At 44.6% G+C, this 21,330-nt stretch overlaps 1 protein-coding gene across 5 annotated transcripts in view; it reads left to right on the top strand.

Moving 5' to 3' along the window:
- ABR (ABR activator of RhoGEF and GTPase) overlaps window positions 1-21,330 on the top strand; it is a 669,248-nt gene that overhangs the window by 229,165 nt on the left and 418,753 nt on the right. The window contains exon 1 of one of the 5 annotated variants that reach the window (XM_068270304.1): window positions 17,760-17,902. The exons of the other annotated variants lie outside the window; for them this stretch is intronic. Within the exon in view, the coding sequence (XP_068126405.1) occupies window positions 17,881-17,902 (22 nt within the window). The 5' untranslated portion in view covers window positions 17,760-17,880. Of the gene's footprint in view, window positions 1-17,759; window positions 17,903-21,330 lie in introns of those variants that run through there. 5 annotated transcript variants of the gene reach the window in all.

Below are 21,330 nucleotides of genomic sequence, written 5' to 3'. Positions count from 1 at the left end.
ACTGCAACGATTGAACGATTATCTTTCGAAAAAATCCGCCGGGTTGGATCGGTCCGATTGAACGATAACGATCGTTATCGTTCACAAAAACGATCGTTCACACTTTTTGAACGCACGATTATCGTTCCGATTGTCGTTATCGTTCGTTTTTGAACGATCGTTATCGTACGTGTGTACTCAGCTTTAAAGTATTAGAAGCAGAGGATCTGCTGGACAGCCAGACAATTTGCATTGTTTAAAAGGAAATAAATATGTCAGCCTCCATATTCCTCTCACTTCAGGTGACCTTTAAAGTGGACCTGAACTCTAGCACAGAACAAGAAAAACATATAGACATGCACCCTGTATTTAGAGTTTATATTGTCTACTTCCTCCTCATCTGTGACTAAGCACAAGTTGTAATCTAATCTGTCAGTTGGCCGCCATGGCAGAGAGGTAACTGGTAAACACTGGATGTAAACATTATGTCTGCTCCCATGAGAGCAGGAAGTAGAAACACTGCAGATGTATTGCAGGATTTGTATCAGCTGTAAGAAAGATGTTTTTTCTTTTTAAAGCCTATTATGCTGTTGCGTATCTTATCGAGCAGAGAGGAAGTTCTTAGTTCAGGTCCGCTTTAACCCTTCTGGTGCTGGGTGGATTTTATTTTCGCTGCACACACTTTGACCTGCCTATTAACCCTTTCTGTGCTGGGCGCACCTGTTGATTTCATTATCCAGGCTTCCTGCACACGGTGCTCTTCCAGTTCTTATTAACCCTTCATACTCAGGTTTGCTTGCAGCTCTTTAGCCAGCCAGTAGTTCTTGCTGTGCATTATTCCCTCCCTCATTAGCCCCTGATAGGCTAAGTGCACCTGCTGTTTGTACGCCTCAAAGACTGGAATAATAATCACTGAAGACACGCAGAGGTTTCCCTTCCCTCACAGAAAGAGGTGAATTCAGGACATGATCGCGATGAATTCCTTAATTGCTAATTAACTGCTTTTTATTCAGTAGGTTGGCTTTTGTTTCCACACAGACACTTGTTTAGAGGTGCTGTAAGCATGTGATGGGAGGAGGATGAGACACTGCCTGCTCTCTTCACTGGAGCCTCCGCAGTGGTTGTAAGTAACAGCAGGGAATAGCCTAACTCCAACCACAGCGGGTATTTGTGAGAATCTGTGTCTGTACTTTCTGTTATAAATGAAGTAGAACAGCCAAGCTGTGGGAGAGGAAACAGGTAATGGAGCAGACAGTTGACTTTCAGTAAAGATGAGCAGTTTAGTTGAGGAATGTTGTCTGTCAGGTGAACCTGTGTTCATAAAATATATGAAGTAGAAGATCCCTCTGCTCCTGTTGGATTCAGCAATTTCCCAATTCGGGAACCTGAGCTGGGAGAGATATGAAGCCTGCAATATTCATTGTCTTTGTAAACAATATCAGTTGCCTGACTGCCCTGCATGTCTAATACTTTAAGCCATAGACCCTGAGCAATCCTGCAGCAGATCAGGTACTCTGACTCAGCTTTTACTGAGTACCCATATGCTATGATTATGCCATGTGCTTGTTCCAGGGATTTGACTCGCACTACTTATGCCAGTAGATCAACAGGGCTGCCAGGCAACTGGCATTGTTTACATGGAACTAAATATGGCAGCCTCCATATCCCTCTCACCTTGGGTTCCCTTTAAAGGTTACCTGAAGTGACATAGCAGAATGAGATAGACATGTGAGCGTTTAATACTAGTCCAGCTTTTATTATTTATTTTATGTACTTACATAGTGCTGACATCCTTGTAGCTGTTCCTCAGAGGATCTCCCTACCATAGTAATTTCCTTTTAAGTGTTGGAAGCTCCGCCCTGACTAGTTGAAGCTCACCTCCTAAGGAAAATCTGATCAGAGAGGGATCTATTACAGCCACACACTGCAAATAGATTTTCAATCGATTTAATCTTGAATTCTATTAAAAATCTATGGAGACACCTTGCAGGACTGAGAGCCAGTGTTCCAAGTGTCTTTCTACCCCCATTTCTAAAATGTGCTTTTTGCTGTATACATTGTGTCAGGGGAGCGCACAGTCACCTAGCACATTCCTCCTCGGTCCTCTCTGTATGCCTGCTGGTGCCCCTGTGACCCTGCACATAGTATATACATGCACATAGTCACGTGCTGTACATGCTGTTGGATCGCGGGGTACAAGCTGCCTGGCAGTGAAGGAGAGAGAGCACAAGGAAGTGTGCAGGTGGACAGGGATGGTGCACACTCCACTGGTTGCACATTGGCACCTGATCATCTCCTTTCAGGCAAGATCTTTCCATCTAGCGCAATCCAAATTTCAATCGATTTTGGAAAGAAATAATTTAAAATTACGATTGGGCAGCCATATTGTGGCATTGATCTCCATCAGTGATTGATTGAATCATTTTGGAAAACCGACAACTGGCAACTTAAAGAACTGAAAAAAGAGGTATATGGAGGCTGTCGTATTTATTTCCTTTTAAGCAATATTAGTTACCTGGGTATCTTGCAGATAATCTGCCTCTAATACTTTTAGCCATAGACCCTGAACAAGCATATGCAGATCAGGTGTTTTATGACATTATCATATCAGACAAGATTAGATGCATGCGTGTCTGGTGTGATTCAGACGCTACTGCAGCCAAATAGACCAGCAGGACTGCCAGGAAGTTTAAAAAGAAATAAATATGGCAGCTTCAATATCCCACCTTCTTTGGGTGTTCGTGTGTAAATCTGAGATCCTGACTTTGGCTGTTCCATCCAATAAGACCAGTTGCCTCCCTGTCTGCCTGTGTTTCCTTATGCCCCACCCCACACTTTGCTACAAGAGAACGATTAAAATCAAATTGCTGTTTCTATTGACACAATCTTTTAAATCATATCATTGTAAAAACCTGTGCGTGCTGCTGCCTTTATCTGACTTCAGTTCCGCAGTAATCTGCGGAGTGCACCTTTGTGGTGGATGCCAATTCTCTATTGACTGACTCAGTAAACATTGCTCGCTCTTTGATGTTTAATTGCTATCAGATTGACATAAGAGAAAGCAGAAATGACCTTCCAGAGAATTTCCAAGCTCATCATTCATTGAATGCCCAGTTAGGGCAGCAGCAGGATGGCCAAGCCATGCCTAGGCAGTCTCCAAACCAGGGCTGTGGAGTCTGAGTCGAGGAGTCAGAGCAATTTTGGGTAGCTGGAGTCTGAGTCGGTGGTTGCAATAAAGTGAGGAATCTTAGCCAGATGATTTTTGAACCAAATCCATAGCCTTTGTAAAAATTAGACTATGGAGTCTGAGGCTGCTTTCACAGTAAGACGTTACAGGCGCACGTTAGTGCAGCCTGTAACGCAGCCCAACTCACAGTAATGAAAAATCAATGGGCTGTTCACAGTGCCCACATTGCGTTACAGTGTAACGCTGCACAGTCTATGAAAGTGCAGCATGCTGTGCGTTATACGCAGTTTTAGCCACGTTAGACTGTTTGCACATGCCTAGTAATGTTGTTTTATTGTTTTTTGTGTGCAGGAGAGGAGGAGGGGAGAGTCTGCTATTTTGCCTAGCCACATGGCTAATTTATATTCACTGCACTGCAACGCTGGTTCTCTTCCTGCTAGCAATGATTCATATGACTCATTCTCTGCCTGCTAGCAATGATTCATATGAATCATTCTCTGCCTGCTAGCAATGATTCATATGAATCATTCTCTGCCTGCTAACAATGATTCACATGAATCATTCTCTGCCTGCTAGCAATGATTCATATGAATCATTCTCGGTTCTCTGCCTGCTAGCAATGATTCATATGAATCATTCTCGGTTCTCTGCCTGCTAGCAATGATTCATATGAATCATTGCCGGTTCTATCGAACGAAAACGGCGCACCAAGAGCCACATAACGCGGCTCTATATAGCATACACCTTTAGCACCACCATGCGTTGCGTTAGGGGAACGTTATGCGACCTTAACGTCCCCTGCAACGCAACGTCCCACTGTGTAAGAGCCCTGAAGGTGGCCACTAACGATCCAATTTCTAGCGAAAAATCATTTGAACAATCAGATATTTATGATCAGAAGAAAAATCGTTCACTACACCATCACTGAACCAACCTTTGCTTCCTATCTATCACACACAACAAGAAAATCCAAATTTTGGTTTGACGAAAATCCAATCGGATGACTATTTTTATAATCATTCGTAATCGATTGTGCCCATCAATAGAGATTTACAACCAATCCGATCAGAATTTCTGATCGCTCAAATGATTTTTCGCTAGAAATTTGACTTAGTGGCCACCTTGAGTCAGAGAAATTTTGGGTAGTCTGAGTCGGTGGTTTCATAAACTGAGGAGTCTGAGTCAGAAGATTTTTGTACCACCTCTAAACACAACTTGTGTAACATACTTGTGAGTCAGTGGCTTCCCTATAGTTTAAATTGTTGATAAATTTCCAGGTGACGTTTGTGATTTTTGAAAATATATTGTGTAAAATGTATCCTACAGTAAAACCTTGGATTGAGAGTAACTTGGTTTAAGAGCACTTTGCCATACAAGCCAGTGTTCTCCCCAGGATTTATTTCCGACCGGTTGGCATGAAAAAGTAGCTGGGTGCGGCGAGTGCTTCTGTGCGCAACTCTGCTTACAGCAGCGGAGGAGGTGAGCTGATGACAACCGGGTGCTCACCAAAACTAGCTGGCTGGACCACCCGGCTAATAGAGCCCGGGGAGAACACTGCAATTGTGAAATTATAACTTGATATAGAAGCAAAAAAAAAAAAAAAGTATACAGGCTTCACATCATCACAACTGAACCAATAGTTCTTCTCCATTTCGCGCTGCAGGGTTGTACTTAAAGGGAAACTCCGACCAAGAATTGAACTTTATCCCAATAAGTAGCTGATACCCCCATTTACATGAGAAATCTATTCCTTTTCACAAACGGAGCAGCAGGGGGTGCTGTATGACTGATATTGTGGTGAAACCCTTCCCACAAGAAAAGAGAAAAGTATGTACTCCTGGCAGTTTCCTGTCTGTGAACCTTGCTGCATTGCGGGAAGTAGCTGTTTACAGCTGTTTCCAACTACCAAAAACCATGCAGCAGCTACATCACCTGCCAAGAGTAAAAATGTTCACTGGAGTTTCTCTTTAAGTAGAGACTGTCCAAAGTCACATTTCCATGAAATGCCCAAAAGTATGTAAGAGCAACTGTCATTGGATTAGTTCCTTGTTAAAGCCACTCAAAAGGAAATGGTTGGGGCAAGCCAACAGATGGCAATGATTCTGTATAGTGAAAGTCTTGTTTACATTTTTATATTTTACTATAATGGTTTTTGGATTGTGTAACAAATCACTTGGGTTCCCATTTATTCTTATGGGGAAATTCACTTTGATATAAGAGTGGTTTGGATTGCAAGCATGTTTCCGGAAAGAATTATGCTCGCAAACCAAGGTTCCACTGTATTTGCAATGCACACCAACCATTTTTGCCCTCTTAGTGAATTTAGCCTAGGCTGCGGAATTCTCCCATCCCAGAGTATTCTTGGAGACCGGGTATATTTTGTACTGGTTTTTGAACTCTTGGTAACCAAACATTCTGCAGAGCCGCACCTGGCAGGAATAAAGATGTTACCATGTGTGATAAATGTCACAATGTAAATCGGGTTGAGGAAAGATTTTACCATGGGCAAACACTGAAAAGCTTATAAATGAATATTGTAATAAAAAAAAGTAAAATAAATTACTACATTATTTCCACTATAGTTCATCTTTAGCAGGGCTGTGGAGTCAGTACAAAAATCATCCAACTCCGACTCCTCCGTTTATGAAACCTCTGACCCCGGGTACCCAAAATGGCTCAGACTCCTTAATCTAATACTTACCAGGGCTGTGGATTTGGTCCAAAAATCATCCGACTCAGTTTATGTAACCGACTCCAGGTACCCAAAATTGCTCTCGACTCCTCGACTCCAACTCCAGTTCTGACTCCACAGCCCTGATCTTTAGTCCCTCAACAGTAGAGTGAGGAGATGCACAATCGTATTATCCACTAGGCAACTTAGGCAGTTGCTTAGGGCCTGGAAAAGGACTAGGGGCCTAGCAATGACCGGAGAACTGACAAAAAAATGTCCGTTCTCCGCTCACCGTTCTCCGCTCAAGTGGGAACAGACTGGGCTGTGGAGTCGATACAAAAATCATCCGGCTCCAACTCAGACTATTCAGTTTATGAAACCTCCGACTCTAGCTACCCAAAATTGCTTCAACTCCTACTCCGACTCTGCAGCCCTTGTAGGGCTATGGAGTAGGTACAAAAATCATCTGACTCCTCAGTTTATGTAAACATCGACTCTGACTCCAGGTACCCAAAAATTCCCCCAACTCCGACTCCTCAGCCCAGGGAACAGAGCCTAATGGACAACTGTAGTGAGAGGTATGTGGAGGCTGCCATATTTATTTCCTCTTAAAAAATACCAGTTGCCTGGCTATCCAGCTGTTACTCTGCCTCTAATACTTTTAGGGTATGTTCACATTACAAATCGCTAAACGCAAAAGCAAACGCTGAAGTGTTTTCTGGCGTTTTTCTCAATAGTATTTTGAGCGTTTTTTTACTGTATGGGATAGCGTTTTTCAGCATTTTACAGCGTTTTACAGGAGATGGCCGCTAGCCAGGAGTTGGCTGCTAGCCAGGAAACAGGGGTTTTATGGGTAATCTGCTCTGTCTTGTGGCTAATCTGCTATATTTACTGAGTAAAAGCTCTGGAAAAACGCTGATTATTGTGAACAGCCCGGCACTGTTGGGCGATTTTGAAGTGCTCCTATCTTTAACATTGAAGCGCTAATCACTCAGAATCGCTCAGAAATGGTGCAGGTTACGAGTTTGCGTTTCAGCTAATCGCTGGAAAACACAAAACAGAACAGCCACATATACTTAACATTGATCGAGCGCTTTTCAAAACTCTAGTGCTTTCCAGCGATGCTGAAATCAACTGAAAAGCGCTCTAGTGTGTGGGGCCTGAGCCATAGACCCTGAACAAGCATGCAGCAGATCAGGTGTTTCTGACAATTTTGTCAGATCTGACAAGATTAGCTGCATGCTTATTCTTGCTGTTATTCAGACACTACTGCAACCAAATAGACCAGCAGGGCTGCTAGGCAACTGGTATTGTTTGAAAGGATATGAATATGGCAGTCTTCATATACCTCTCACTTCAGTTGTCCTTTAAGCCTGTCACAAGAGCAGGAGCAAAGAGAACAACTAAAAACTCAAAAATGTTCTGGCACTGCCATAAGGATTTGTATTTCTGTCTTTTGTAAAACAGATGTTCTGGCACTTTCCTAAACTTTTTTTTTTTAATATTTTCTGTCATTCTTTAAAAGACACCTAGAACGTGAGAGATACGGAGGCTGTCATCTATTTCTCTTTAAACTGGTTGCCTGGCAACCTGCTGATCTTTCAGATGTGTTTGAATCACACACCTGAAACAAGCATGTGGCAAATCCAGTCAAACTACAGTGAGAAATATCTGAGCTACATAAATATGGCAGCCTCCATATCATTCTCTGTTCAGGTGTCCTTTAACCACTTCAGCCTACAGCCCATTTTACCTTGACACCAAAAGCCATTTTTACCTGTCAGTGCTGCTTCCATTCAGTTGGCCATAACTTTATCACTGCTTCTCACACATGAATGATCGATAACTTATTTTTTTCGTCACAAATTAGGCTTTTTGCGGCTATACTTGTTTACAGTAATTACTTTTTCTATGCATTTTACAGGCAAAATAAGAAAAAAAAAAAAGAAAAAATACACTATTTCTCAAATTCCATCCTCTATAGTTCTAAAATAAGCAATGCTACTATAAAAAAAATACCACCCATTTCATTTGCCCATTTTTTCCGGCTAATACAACATTTAAATGACAATCCTAGGACAATGTATGGCAGCAATACAATATTTAGAAGTAAAGCTGTATTTTTCTGTTTTTGTGGGTTTTTTTTTCCCCGGGTGTCCGTTTAATTGCAAGCCCTTAGGCCTAGTGCACACCAGAGCGGTTCGGCTGCGGTTTGCGATCCGCTTGCGGATGCAGATACGCTTGGGTAATGTATTTCAATGGGCTGGTGCACACCAAAGCGGGAGGCGTTTTGCAGAAACGCATACTCATGGGCTGCTGCAGATTTTGGACTGCGGATGCGTTTCTGCCTCAATGTGAAGTATAGGAAAAACGCAAACCGTTCTGAAAAACGGAACTTCAGAGCGGTTTGCCAGGCGGTTTTTGTTACAGTGGCTGTTCAGTAACAGCTTTACTGTAAAAATACATGAAATCTACTACACCAAAAACGCTTAAGAAAACCGCAAAATGCTAGCTGAAACGCTACAGAAAAAGAAGAAAAAGCGTTTCAAAATCTGCTAGCATCCCTTTAAAGTGGGCAGCAGTAAAATTGCTGGCTTGAAGTTGCAGGGTTTTGTACAAAGGGGCTAGTTTTCTGAGGTCGCTCAGATAGACTGCTGAAAGCTCAGCAGCCTTCAGAAACGGCCGTCATTTGTTAGTGGGTTCCTAATGTTCTGTGCCCACCTGTGGTGATGCTCTGGAGGAGCTGCAGGTCATGTTCAGGAAGAGAAGTGTGGCTCATACTGCTGGATTGTACCATTGCTGCTAGCCAAGTACTGCTGGCTAAGCATTTTCACAAGCCGCTGATTGACAACCACTGAAGACTTTAGTGGTGATGGGTTTTGGTTGTTAGTTCAATGTATGTGCATGCTCCTGCATTTTCTCACGGATAATAGAGGCATCTGTGCTGTTTACAATGCAATATTCCCCAGTGAGGAGCGTACTGCTGAAGCTTGTTGCTATGGTGACAGAAGCCTGTTAGTGGAGACATTGGCGTGCCTGTATATAATAATAGAGGCCAGAGATTGCTAAGCAGTTTCAGGGCTGGGTTTGGCACCTGGTACACTTTTCTGTAAGGCCTTGCTCATGCTCAGAGAAAATCAGAGACCTGACACAGCCATATCTTTCTGTGAGATCTCTGGATTCCTCACACAACTCACAAACCAATTCAACTTATAAGCAAACTCCCGTATCGTATCCTGTCTGTAAGTAGGGGACTACCTGTAGTAGCATATCAGTAACATTACCAATAGTAGCATAAAAAATGCAAACACAGTGCGTAGTTTGCAGTGTAAAAGGACCCTGAGGACTTTACTGCACCAAGCCACCGGCGCAATTAAAATCTATGGGGTAGTGCATACTACCCGCGGTGCGCTGTACCGGAAGTTCCCTATCTAACCCGAGCGCATACCTACTTTACCGTGCGGCTCCTACGGCGGACCGGAAGTCATGTATCTTTATGGTAAAGCATGTGTATTATAAAAACCCGCCACAGTTATCTGCGTCGCGCATGGGCAGAAGCTTATTTTAGCAATACGCTTCCGCGCATGTCATCCATTGCCCAACAGGAAGTGAGCATCATTGGCCGAATGTCAGACAGGGATTACTATGTACTTACGCGGTAGTCCCTGGAGGCCAATCTGCAATGTGAAGCTGGCCTTAAAGAGACTCCGTAACAAAAATTGCATCCTGTTTTTTATCATCCTACAAGTTCCAAAAGCTATTCTAATGTGTTCTTGCTTACTGCAGCACTTTGTACCATCACAGTCTCTGTAATAAATCAACTTATCTCTCTCTTGTCAGACTTGTCAGCCTGTGTCTGGAAGGCTGCCAAGTTCTTCAGTGTTGTGGTTCTGCTTTGAACTCCCTCTTCCAGGCCCCTCTCTGCACACTGCCTGTGTGTTATTTAGATTAGAGCAGCTTCTCTCTTCTCTTTTACAAGCTGGATAAATCGTCCTCTGAGCTGGCTGGGCTTTCACATAGTGAGGAATTACAGACAAGGGCAAAGCTGTTTGCAGGAAGAAAAGAGCAGCCTGAAACTTCAGTGCATGAGAGATGCAGGGGGAAAGAAACACACAAATGATCTCTTGAGATTCAAAAGGAAGGGTGTATACAGCCTGCTTGTGTATGGATGTATTTTCTATGTGTGGACATACTGTACATCAACCTACTTCCTGTTTTGGTGGCCATTTTGTTTGTTTATAAACAAACTTTTTAAAACTGTTTTTAACCACTTTTAATGCGGCGGGGAGCGGCGAAATTGTGACAGAGGGTAATAGGAGATGTCCCCTAACGCACTGGTATGTTTACTTTTGTGTGATTTTAACAATACAGATTCTCTTTAAGGTTTACAGTGGTCAGTTGCATAACACACGTTATAAGTGTGTACTGCAATAGAGACTAAACATAGACTTTAATATAAAGTCTGCATGCAGCGATTTAGAATAACGCGATCAGTTACAACACAGTACTGTGAACAGGTCCACAGAATTGCGTTGACATCCATAATTATTCTGCAATGCAGCTGAGAGGTGTGAACTAGGCCTCAGGACCCTTTCACACTTACCGTCATCCTTCACGTTGCACATCGCTGAAGCAGTGATAGCCTTATCACATCGCATTGAATGCGGTGTGGCGGGTCCGTTTGTGATGTCACAAGAGTATCTGTGCGTTGGGGCCGGAAGCGAGACCTACTTTCATTGGAAAGTTTCCCTCACTGTATGGCTGCATTACTGCAGTAACCCTTGCAGAGAGAGGTAGAATCACACCCCAACAGAATGCATGAAATAATGTATGTGTTATAGACTTTAATATAAAACCTACATGCAGCCAATAACATATAGAATAACTTGATCCATTACAAAGCGCAGGTGAACAGCCTCATGCCATTGTATGAGCAGTGAGTTTACATGGCAGTATTATTGTGCAACGCAACTGAGCACTGCGAACTAGCCATAAGATTAATTTAGTTCTTTCCTTTTAGTTCAGCCAGAACACTAAACTGTTCAGCACACAAGTAGTGTGGCCCTTTTCCCACTAGCCACAATTTGTTTGAACAAGCGTATCGCCGACGTTTTGCCGATCGCTAGCGCACCTTGATTTACATGTAAATAACGGTGCACTTTTTCTATTAGCACATTTCGTTTTTATGCTAATCGCAATCCTAGTGCTGCGTGATTATTGTTGTGATCGCGTGTCACTCCCACGTCAGTTTACGTCTCAATAGTGTTGAGTGGGGGAAAAAAAAGCTCTTGCGATTGTGTTTGCAAGTGAAAAACGGTTAGTTCATTCCACAGTTTTACATTCTCCCATAGAATACAAGCGGCTGCATTAGTTTCAGTAGAGCGCTGTGTGTATTACAGAGATTTTTTTTATTATATATGTGTCAGGCTAAAGGCCAAATCTTGCTTATTCACTTGTAATTTTAGCTGTTGACCTCCTGTAAATTCTCACTTTGGCCACACACACACTTCCTGCATTGCAGTTCAGGCCCTTCACAGGCAAGAATGGGCTCCCATGTGGCACTAAAAAGGTCAAGCAAAGATTTCATTGTGCCAGGCTGGCATGTAGATTTACTCCTCTCCTCACCAGCCTGGCCTGAGGACAGCGACTGCCGCTGAGTGCAACACAAGCAGACAGATCTGGGTTTCCATAGTCTTTTCCAAGCCAGTGTTTTCAGCAGAATGTAATTTTTATGGCGCTGGCTTGTGGAGGAGCACAAACACATTCTGTTTGCATTATGTCTGTTTTGTAGCCATTAAAGGACAATTGTATTTGTAGTCTCAAAGCCATTGTGTAGATGCATTTAATTTCTGATTTTTTTTCTTATTATTAATATGAGGTTTTAATAGAGCAGCAGCTGCCACTTGTTTACCTGTGTGTTCTGAGAAGTCAATCACTGAACAAAATCATGTCTACATCCTCCGCCTCAGCTGCTGCCCTGTCATACACCCTCGTCTGCTCACACTAGTATTTCATTGAGGTTAGGGTCACATTTGGCAAAAATCGCAGGCGTTTTCCACAATGCAAAAAACACATAATGTTTCCCAATGCACAATGCAGAGCAATGTGCATTTTCCCACCGCGGGCAAGAAAAAGCCAACACTGTTGCTTTTTATTGCACAATGCATGTGATTCTCTTACCGACAGTCAGCTGTTCTCAGCTGGCTGCTGGCAAAGAATGCTGGTTTGGACGTGGGAAAACACTACTGGTTTTCCGCGGACACAAGTGTGACCCTACCCTTCCAAAATGATAAAGAAAATGGCATACCTACCAAGCTCGTTAACAATCTCTGCCGTTGATTTTAGTGCCAGTGCATGAGCTATGCAGCCAACATTTGGAGATTACATAGCCGAGCGCCATTTTTGGCTTATGAGGGTTCATTTTAGCTCTTAGCATTTGGTGCTAACACAGCCTAATAATCTTTCCTGTTTCTATGTAGCCATCTGAAAGGATCACTGTAATTTGACTATCGTAAATGGCCTATGCAGCCCAGCCCAGCCTTTCTCATCCTTTTTACCCCGGGGAACCCCTTCATATTTATTTTGGATCTCAAGGAACCCCCTTTGCAGGACACATGGTCTTTTAGTTAATGTGGATGTTCATTGAAGCAGCCTTGTTTTGCCCCCTTTTCACATTTCTTCCTTACAGTGTAATAGTAGCGCATGTTAGTGCTTATTGCTATAGACCCCACAATTACAGTGCTCCCGTATAACAGTACTCTGTATTACAGTACTCATTATGATGCTGCTTGTCATACTGCCTCCCTATTCTATTGCTTTTTATGAATGCTCTCCTCATTCTGATCTCTAATTGGTGCCTCTTTAACAGTTCCCCCTAGTATAGTGTGCTTTATTAAACTCCATCCCCACCACATTTGGTTGACTTACAATGGGCTTGATTCACTACAGGGTGCTAACACAGTTAGCGCGCCTAAAAGCTTTGCACGTTCAAACTAGGGTGGTAAGTAGTTTGCACGGCAAAGCGGTTACTGTTCGCGTGCTATTGTAGCGCGCGTAAAAGTTTGTGCGCGTAAAGTTTTGCCGCTTCGCGTGCAAAGTATGCTTATCACGCTACTTAGCACGCGCAGCAGCTGATTTTGCATGCAAAAGTTTGCCTGCGCAAACTTATTCACGCATATTAGCACGTGCAAAGCCAGTTTGCACGTGTTAATGGCTTTTCACTGGCGTGCTAACACTTAGCACGCTTTTGTGAATTCAGCCTTATGAGTGAAAAGGACACAGAGGAGCCAAAGAGGTGGTTTTGAAACTTTTTCAGCATCACCACTATCACGGGAGGGGCAAATGCCTGGGTACCCCTGCAAAGACCTCAAGGAATCCTGGTTGAGAAAAGCTGGTGTAACTTGACTGCTGTTGTCTTCTAGGTTATCACTCCTCCCCTTCCTTTCTGATCACACTGTCAAGCTGAAGAGTACACAGAGGGGAGGGGCTGAACAGGTAGCAAGCTGAGTTGAGCTGTACCGTTTTTGTGAAATTTTGATCTGGCTTTATAAAGGAGAAGAAAATATATTCAGGGTGAGAAACCACACATAGGCTTTCATTAAACAGGGCTGGTTTTAAATAAAAACTATGGATTCATATGCATTGAAGCACTATGTGGTCACTTTAAGGAAATTTTGACACAAATATACCAATGATGCCACTGTGGCAGCGATCAGAGCTGGAAATTTCGGCTTCTGCAATTTTTATGGAAACGCAGCCCACCCCCTTCCAATGACCACATTATATAGTTATCATTAGTTATGTGCTGCTGGCTGGATAATAGACAGTGATCATCTGTCATGACTGAAGTGCTGTCTCATCATTCAGTGTTTATCACCAATAGGATGTCACATGGCTGCTAATAGGGACTAGCTGGCAGTAAAGGTCATATTGATTTCCATAAGCAACAGGGGTTCTGAGATGTAGGCCATGCTTTGCTGAAACACTTCTAGACACCTCTTTAAAATAATGATATGAATGATGCACATCATGCAGTGCTTTTAAAGTGGAACTGAACTCAGAACTTCCGTTCTTCTCTAAAAGATAAGCAACGGCACAATACCCGTTAAAGAAAAACTTTTTGTTACAGCTGATGCAAATCCTGCAATAAATCTGCAGTGTGTCTACTTCCTGCTTTCATGGAAGCAGACATAAGCTTACCATCCTGTGTTTACAAATTATGTGCTCTGCCAAGGCAGCAAGCTTACACAGCTGAACGATCAAATTACAGTTGTGATTAGTCCTAGATGAGGGGGAATTAGATAAGGCTAAGCTAGGCGAAGCTCTCTAAATACATACCGGGTGCATTCTTTCTATTTTCTTTCTCTCCTGTGCAAGAGTTCAGGTCCACTTTAACTTATAAACTCCTTAAAGGGACTCTTAAGCCAGGAATAAAGATCAGTTTTACTTGCCTGGGGCTTCTACCAGCCCCCTGCAGCCGTCCCGTGCAATCACAGTCACTCACAGAGCCTCCGCTCTCCTGCCGCTAGCTAGTTTTTTCGTTTTCACTGACAGGGAGTCGACGGGCTTTCTGCACCTGCGCAGGCCAGGCCACGCGTATCCTTCTTCATGTTTCCGCCCTCAATAGTGTCCTGCACGTGAAGAAAAATACTTGTGGCCAGGTCTGTTGGGCCTGTCAGCGAAAACGAAACTAGCTGGCTGCGGGGGACCGGAGGATCCGTGAGTGACTGCGAGGGCAGGGGACGACTGCAGAGGGCTGGTAGATGCCCCAGGAAAGTAAAACAGTTTTTTTTATTCCTGGCTTAAGTGTCTCTTTATGCTCTCTTGAAGCCTTCAAAGCTGCAATCACAACCAGGACCAACTACACGTGAATAGGAATGATGAGCACCTGTCTGCTGCAGTGGCTGATTTTTAATGTTTCACACATAAGACCTGTTCATACTGTGTGCTTGTGTAACGCTTGTGCGTGAAATGCACAGCGAGCCTGAAACTGCATGTCATTTCATAGCTGGGCTAATTAAACACTTGCCCATTGCAGTCCACTCTGGAAAATCCTGACCAGTTTGAGTGTTGATGAAGTGATTACTTAGAACACCTAACATTGACCACAACAGACCTGCATTTCATATTTTAAGTGTTAAATTTGCCCAGACTTGAGCTTTTGTCTCCTTTGTGGCTGAGGCTGACTTGTGCATAATTGTTACTGCTGAATTTATTTGTTCACATTGCCAGGCTTTTCCAGGGTAGAGAGAGTGAGCCCAATGTGACCTGAATAGCAGGGCTGTGGAGTCAGAGCAAATGTTGGGTACCTGGAGTCAGTCAGTGGTTTTATAAACTGAGGAGTCGAAATTGGATGTAAATTACTTTTATACCCATTCCATAGCCCTGAAAGAGCTGTGGAGTGGGAGTTGAGAAGTCGGCATAATTTTGGGTACCTGGAGTCAGTGGCTTCATAAACTGAGGAGTCAGAGGCGGAGTTGGATGATTTTTATACCGACTCCACAGCCCTGCTATATAGGAACACATAGCGTCGGGGTTTGTTTTAAAAACTTTAGAAGTATCTTTGTTTTCTGTGTGTAAGTGAACTATTAGCGCATATTTATCAAGTGCAAAATGCAATATTGAAGCATTTGCTCAGAGCAGCCAATGAAAAACCACTTTGATAAAAGTATAGGAATGCTACAAAATTGCTTTTCTATCACTATACAAAAGTGATTTTACTTCCTGAATCACAAAAAAGATGGAAATCGGATTTGCTAATCGCAATTTCTCTACAAATTGCGAGAACTAAATTAAAATTGTTTCTAAAAGCGTTGGAAATTGATCTGGAAATCCCAGTACATAACGCTAGCAAAAACACTGAGCGATTGCGATTCCATTAGCAATCTGTAGTGGGCGCCTGGCCTAAGATAAGAGTCTTATATGTGTGAAAACCCAGCTGATTCCTGTGCTGCCCATCAGTACTGCTGGGGAAACTGATTCCTGTGCTGCCCATCAGTACTGCTGGGGAAGCTGATTTCTGTGCTGCCCATCAGTACTGCTGGGGAAGATGATTCCTGTGCTGCCCATCAGTACTGCTGGGGAAGCTGAATTCCTGTGCTGCCCATCAGTACTGCTGGGGAAGCAGATTCCTGTGCTGCCCATCAGCACTGCAGGGGAAGCGGATTCGTGTGCTGCCCATCAGCACTGCAGGGGAACCGGATTCGTGTGCTGCCCATCAGTACTGCTGGGGAAGCTGATTTCTGTGCTGCCTATCAGTACTGCTGGGGAAGCTGATTCCTGTGCTGCCCATCAGTACTGCTGGGGAAGCAGATTCCTGTGCTGCCTATCAGTACTGCTGGGGAAGCTGATTCCTGTGCTGCCCATCAGCACTGCAGGGGAAGCGGATTCGTGTGCTGCCCATCAGTACTGCTGGGGAAGCTGAATTCCTGTGCTGCCCATCAGTACTGCTGGGGAAGCAGATTCCTGTGCTGCCTATCAGTACTGCTGGGGAAGCTGATTCCTGTGCTGCCCATCAGCACTGCAGGGGAAGCGGATTCGTGTGCTGCCCATCAGTACTGCTGGGGAAGCTGAATTCCTGTGCTGCCCATCAGTACTGCTGGGGAAGCAGATTCCTGTGCTGCCTATCAGTACTGCTGGGGAAGCTGATTCCTGTGCTGCCCATCAGCACTGCAGGGGAAGCGGATTCGTGTGCTGCCCATCAGTACTGCTGGGGAAGCGGATTCGTGTGCTGCCTATCAGTACTGCTGGGGAAGCTGACTCCTGTGCTGCCCATCAGTACTGCTGGGGAAGCGGATTCGTGTGCTGCCTATCAGTACTGCTGGGTAAAGCTGACTCCTGTGCTGCCTATCAGTACTGCTGGGGAAGCTGATTCCAGTGCTGCCCATCAGTACTGCTGGGGAAGCTGACTCCTGTGCTGCCCATCAGTACTGCTGGGGAAGCTGATTCCAGTGCTGCCCATCAGTACTGCTGGGGAAGCTGACTCCTGTGCTGCCTATCAGTACTGCTGGGGAAGCTGATTCCTGTGCTGCCCATCAGTACTGCTGGGGAAGCTGATTCCTGTGCTGCCCATCAGTACTGCTGGGGAAGCTGATTCCTGTGCTGCCCATCAGTACTGCTGGGGAAGCTGACTCCTGTGCTGCCCATCAGTACTGCTGGGGATGCTGATTCCTGTGCTGCCCATCAGTACTGCTGAGGAAGCTGATTCCTGTGCTGCCCATCAGTACTGCTGGGGAAGCTGACTCCTGTGCTGCCTATCAGTACTGCTGGGGAAGCTGATTCCAGTGCTGCCCATCAGTACTGCTGGGGAAGCTGACTCCAGTGCTGCCCATCAGTACTGCTGGGGAAGCTGACTCCTGTGCTGCCCATCAGTACTGCTGGGGATGCTGATTCCTGTGCTGCCCATCAGTACTGCTGGGGAAGCTGATTCCTGTGCTGCCCATCAGTACTGCTGGGGAAGCTGATTCCTGTGCTGCCCATCAGTACTGCTGGGGAAACTGATTCCTGTGCTGCCCATCAGTACTGCTGCAGAGCTGAAGCCTGTGCTGTCAGCACCATGGACAGCTCCTTGCTGTGTATTGTCTTGTAGAGCCTCTGGCAGATGCGGGGTTGCTGGGCTTCTGCCAGCACACCAGACACACAAGGGTTGTCAGCTGGAGACTTGCTTATAGGCTACTGTAAAACCAGGCAGAACAATTCAGTCTGTTCCATATTATGAAGTGGAATTCAATACTCTGACTGCTCCTCCCGTATCCATCATGTAGTATTCCATAAGCCTTTTCCATCCTCCCCGAGGTCTCCGCCCATACACACTCTTACAGGCATCCCCAAGAGAGCCCCCTGTGCCGGTAATTGACCGTCTCCTGGCCCATACCACCCCTCCTCTCCCTCACATCCAGCAGATACACTGACAGGGGCAGCACTCGCTCTCTTTCATCTCCGCTCTCACCATGGATCTGATGTGAGCACTGGGAGCGATGTGAAGTTGCCAGGCTTGAATGGCTTGCATAGGGGGATTCTGCAGCTTTCTGACAGGGAACAATTAATGGAGTGGCTGCAGGACCAGGGTGAGTGAGGAGGAGGGGGGGTCCCCTGCATGCGCCACACTCCCCAGGCTATGCACTACTTGTAAGATTCACCAGTTAGGGGCAGAGCTGCGTTTCAGAGCTGTCTGCTTGGTGACTTCTCCTCAGGATGACCCCACACACCGTATGCTTTGATAACATGCCAGTGCGTTCATTGGGAGTTGGAACGTTGTGATATTTAGTCATAATGGCATTTGAAGTGGATTGTGAACAGATTGCTGCAATATACACAGTGACTGTGTGTGTGTGACTTCATGCAGCATAAATCCTAGAAACGATCTGTATCTCTTCACAGAGTACCCTCCTCCCCCCCATAGAATGTAAACAGCAGTGTGCGCTTGTGTTCAGAGCCATGTACTGTACGCTGACATTATCCTCAGTGCGGGGCTCATCAGGCAACACATTCTTCTATCATACGATGGTGTAAATTCAGCACTGCACGTCAGGTTTTCCTATTAGGAAATTTGTAAGCGATTAGCGATGTTTTTTTTTTCATACTATATCCCATATAAGTCTTGCAGATGGTAATTCTCACGGAGCAGATTTAAATGTGTAGCTTGCAAGCTTTTGTACAGTCATCTCTGGTTGATCTGTGCTATTTTATTACGTGTTAGTAATCCTGTACTTTTATAAAGTGCATGAAAATAGGGAGGTACAAGAAAAAGACCCTTACCCTCCTTATGATGCTGACGGTCTTTATTGTACTGTGTAAGAGGGCTTACTCAAAATTCCATAAGTAAATCATCTGATGAGCTGTTCACATTTTCTGCTGTTGGTTCTGAAGGTTCTGGATGTCAGGGGAAAACAACGCTGTGAGAATTGAGCTTGTAGACTCTATGAAGCCTGTTGCAGGCAGTGCTTATAGCTGTGGCCCTAAGACTAGTAGCTATCGCACACAGTGCAGTTTCTACGAACATGGCATTGCATCTTTTCCCCAGTTAAGTTTGTATATCTGTTGGAACGTTTATGTGAGTGGTGTATTTAATATGCCGGGCTAGATTTAACTATGCATAACCCCAAAGCAGTTAAACAGAGGGCTGAATCTACAGGGTAAGGAACCAATGAGATCCAGCGGTGGGTAATGCGAGTGGTGTAGTTAAACAGAGGGCTAAATCCTCTTTCCTCCATACCTAGTTGAAAGTTTCTTGTCTCTTGTATAGACCTGGGGATAGGAAGCTTATCTGTCCATTGTTGATATTTCTATTAAATTGGATGGATTAATATATGGTAATTAGATTGCCCTTTTTGTGTGAGTTAGACTTTCCATGCATTTGACTTGTTTAGTGGCTGACATTTTAACTTTGTACATGTGCATTGGTATTGTCAACATTACTTGTGCTTTTTGGGTTTATGAAGCTCTCAACAATTGAAGCACTCAGTGTCTCAGCTTTTACTTGGTCCTAGTCTTCTGACAACTGTAATTTACAAATCTGAGGTTCCCCTCAGATACTCTTAGTAAACCTGTAATAAAAAAAAAGTGTGAGTTGGGGGGGGGGGGGGGGGGTTAGGGGGAAGAGGAAACGGTATTTACCTAGGGAGGAGGAAGCTTCTGGATCCTGAAGAGGCTTTCTCCTTCCTGCTCAGCCATCTGGATCCAGGGCTAGCTCTCGGGGACACTGAGTAGCAATATTATTTACTATTGCCAGAGCCCTAATGGAGGGCCGCTACTGTGCATGTGTGCTCTGACAAGTGGCCGATAAAGAGATCGGGGTGGGGGGGGGGGGGGGGTGAGCCTATTTAGGATCTAAAGACTTCCCCCTCCCGAGGTAAATACCCCCCAGGGGCACTTTTTTTCTTACTGGTTTAATTTAAGGGGGAAATGCTAATAGACTTAATAAAATAACAGTTCAGGGAGTAAATCACACAGCCCTTCATATACTCTGATGCCCATTCAATTTTCTCCTGAGTTTACTCACAGATGTTCTCACACCTCATCTATAAAACATTTTGTAAGCCGCCAGCAAGCAAGAAAATACAAAAAGTTAAGTTTGACATTACTATATCTGCAATATAGGTGACAGAAAGTGGAAGTGTGTGTTGCCTCTACATTTTCCTGCCTCAGCATATCTGAGAATGACTTTTGGTTCTCTTAAAATGTTGATCCCAGTTGTCATTTCTACAGTGTTTAAAAATGAAGCAAATAATATAACTGGTTGCTAAAAAAAATCCTTTTCACGCATGAAGCTCAGTGTTTAGCAATTATTAGTTTCATCTCTTTAAAAAGAGATGTTCTGGGTTACTTTAACGACCTATAAAAATCTATAACAACTCGTCGTTTTTATGCTTTATATGCAGTATTTAAAGGACTACTGTTGGGGGCTAGGGAGAAAAAAGAGTTGAACTTACCTAGGACTTCTAATGGTCCCCTGCAGAAGTCCTGTACTTGCGCACCCATGCACCGATGCTCCCATCCACGGCTGCGTTCTCTCTCCTGCTGTAAATCGGTGAGGTTTAAGTCCCCTTCTTGCTCGTTCTAGTGGAAACCGCACATGAGAAAGGCCTCTGACCGAAACGTTGTGTTTTTTAGTGGTTATGGTACTTTAACCACTTGAGGACCGTAGGCTTACACCCCCCCTAGTGACTATGCTATTTTATTACAATTTAGGCCAGTGCAGCTTTAAGGCCTTGCTGCAGGGCCATACAACTTAGCACACAAGTGACCCCCCCCCCCTCCACTCTTTTCTGCCCACCAACCGAGCTTTATGTTGGCGGGCGCTGATCCCTGCTGCCCTGTTTGTTTATTTTTTTATGTATTTGTTTGTTTTAAATAAATTTCACTATTTTTTTTATTTTTATAGCCAGCCCTCCCTCCCCCCACCAGCCAATCACCATGATCAGCTGTCATAGGCATCAGCCTTTGACAGCCCATCACTCTTGTGCCTCCCAGGGGGACAGCCATGTCACACGGCTGTCTTCGGTACAGCTCTGCTGTAGATCGCATGGCTGTACACAGGGTCGGATTTACCATAAGGCACTGTAGGCACGTGCCTACAGGCGCCTAATAATGGAGAAGCGGACCACTCCCCTCCCAGAGCGCCTCCCTCTTCTCTATCAGAGTCCAAAGCAGATAGTAAATGAGAGGTTACTCACCCAGCTCTCAGCATTCCACTGACGAGATCTCCCATTAGTGGGGGCATCACTAATTATTTAATACTAAGGGTACCTCTGGCTACCTAAGGCTAAGGGGCACCTGTAGCTGCCTATATTAGGCAGTGGAAGTAAGAGAGAAGTGACAGCTGGGACAGCCAGCACACTTGTGGTTCGGCAGGGGTTTGTATGTTCATGGAGGGCGAAGTCTAAGGTGCCAGGACATCTGTGCCTATAGGCTCCTGTGAGGTAAATGTGAGCCTGACTGTACAGTGTAAATAGACGGCGCCGACACTGGTAGACTGATGACAGAGCAGAGCTCC

This window comes from Hyperolius riggenbachi, chromosome 2, assembly GCF_040937935.1.
Source record: "Hyperolius riggenbachi isolate aHypRig1 chromosome 2, aHypRig1.pri, whole genome shotgun sequence".
Lineage (NCBI taxonomy): Eukaryota > Metazoa > Chordata > Amphibia > Anura > Hyperoliidae > Hyperolius > Hyperolius riggenbachi.
The sequence above is the reverse complement of the archived record's forward strand: the minus strand, read 5'-3'. Positions and strand labels throughout refer to the sequence as shown.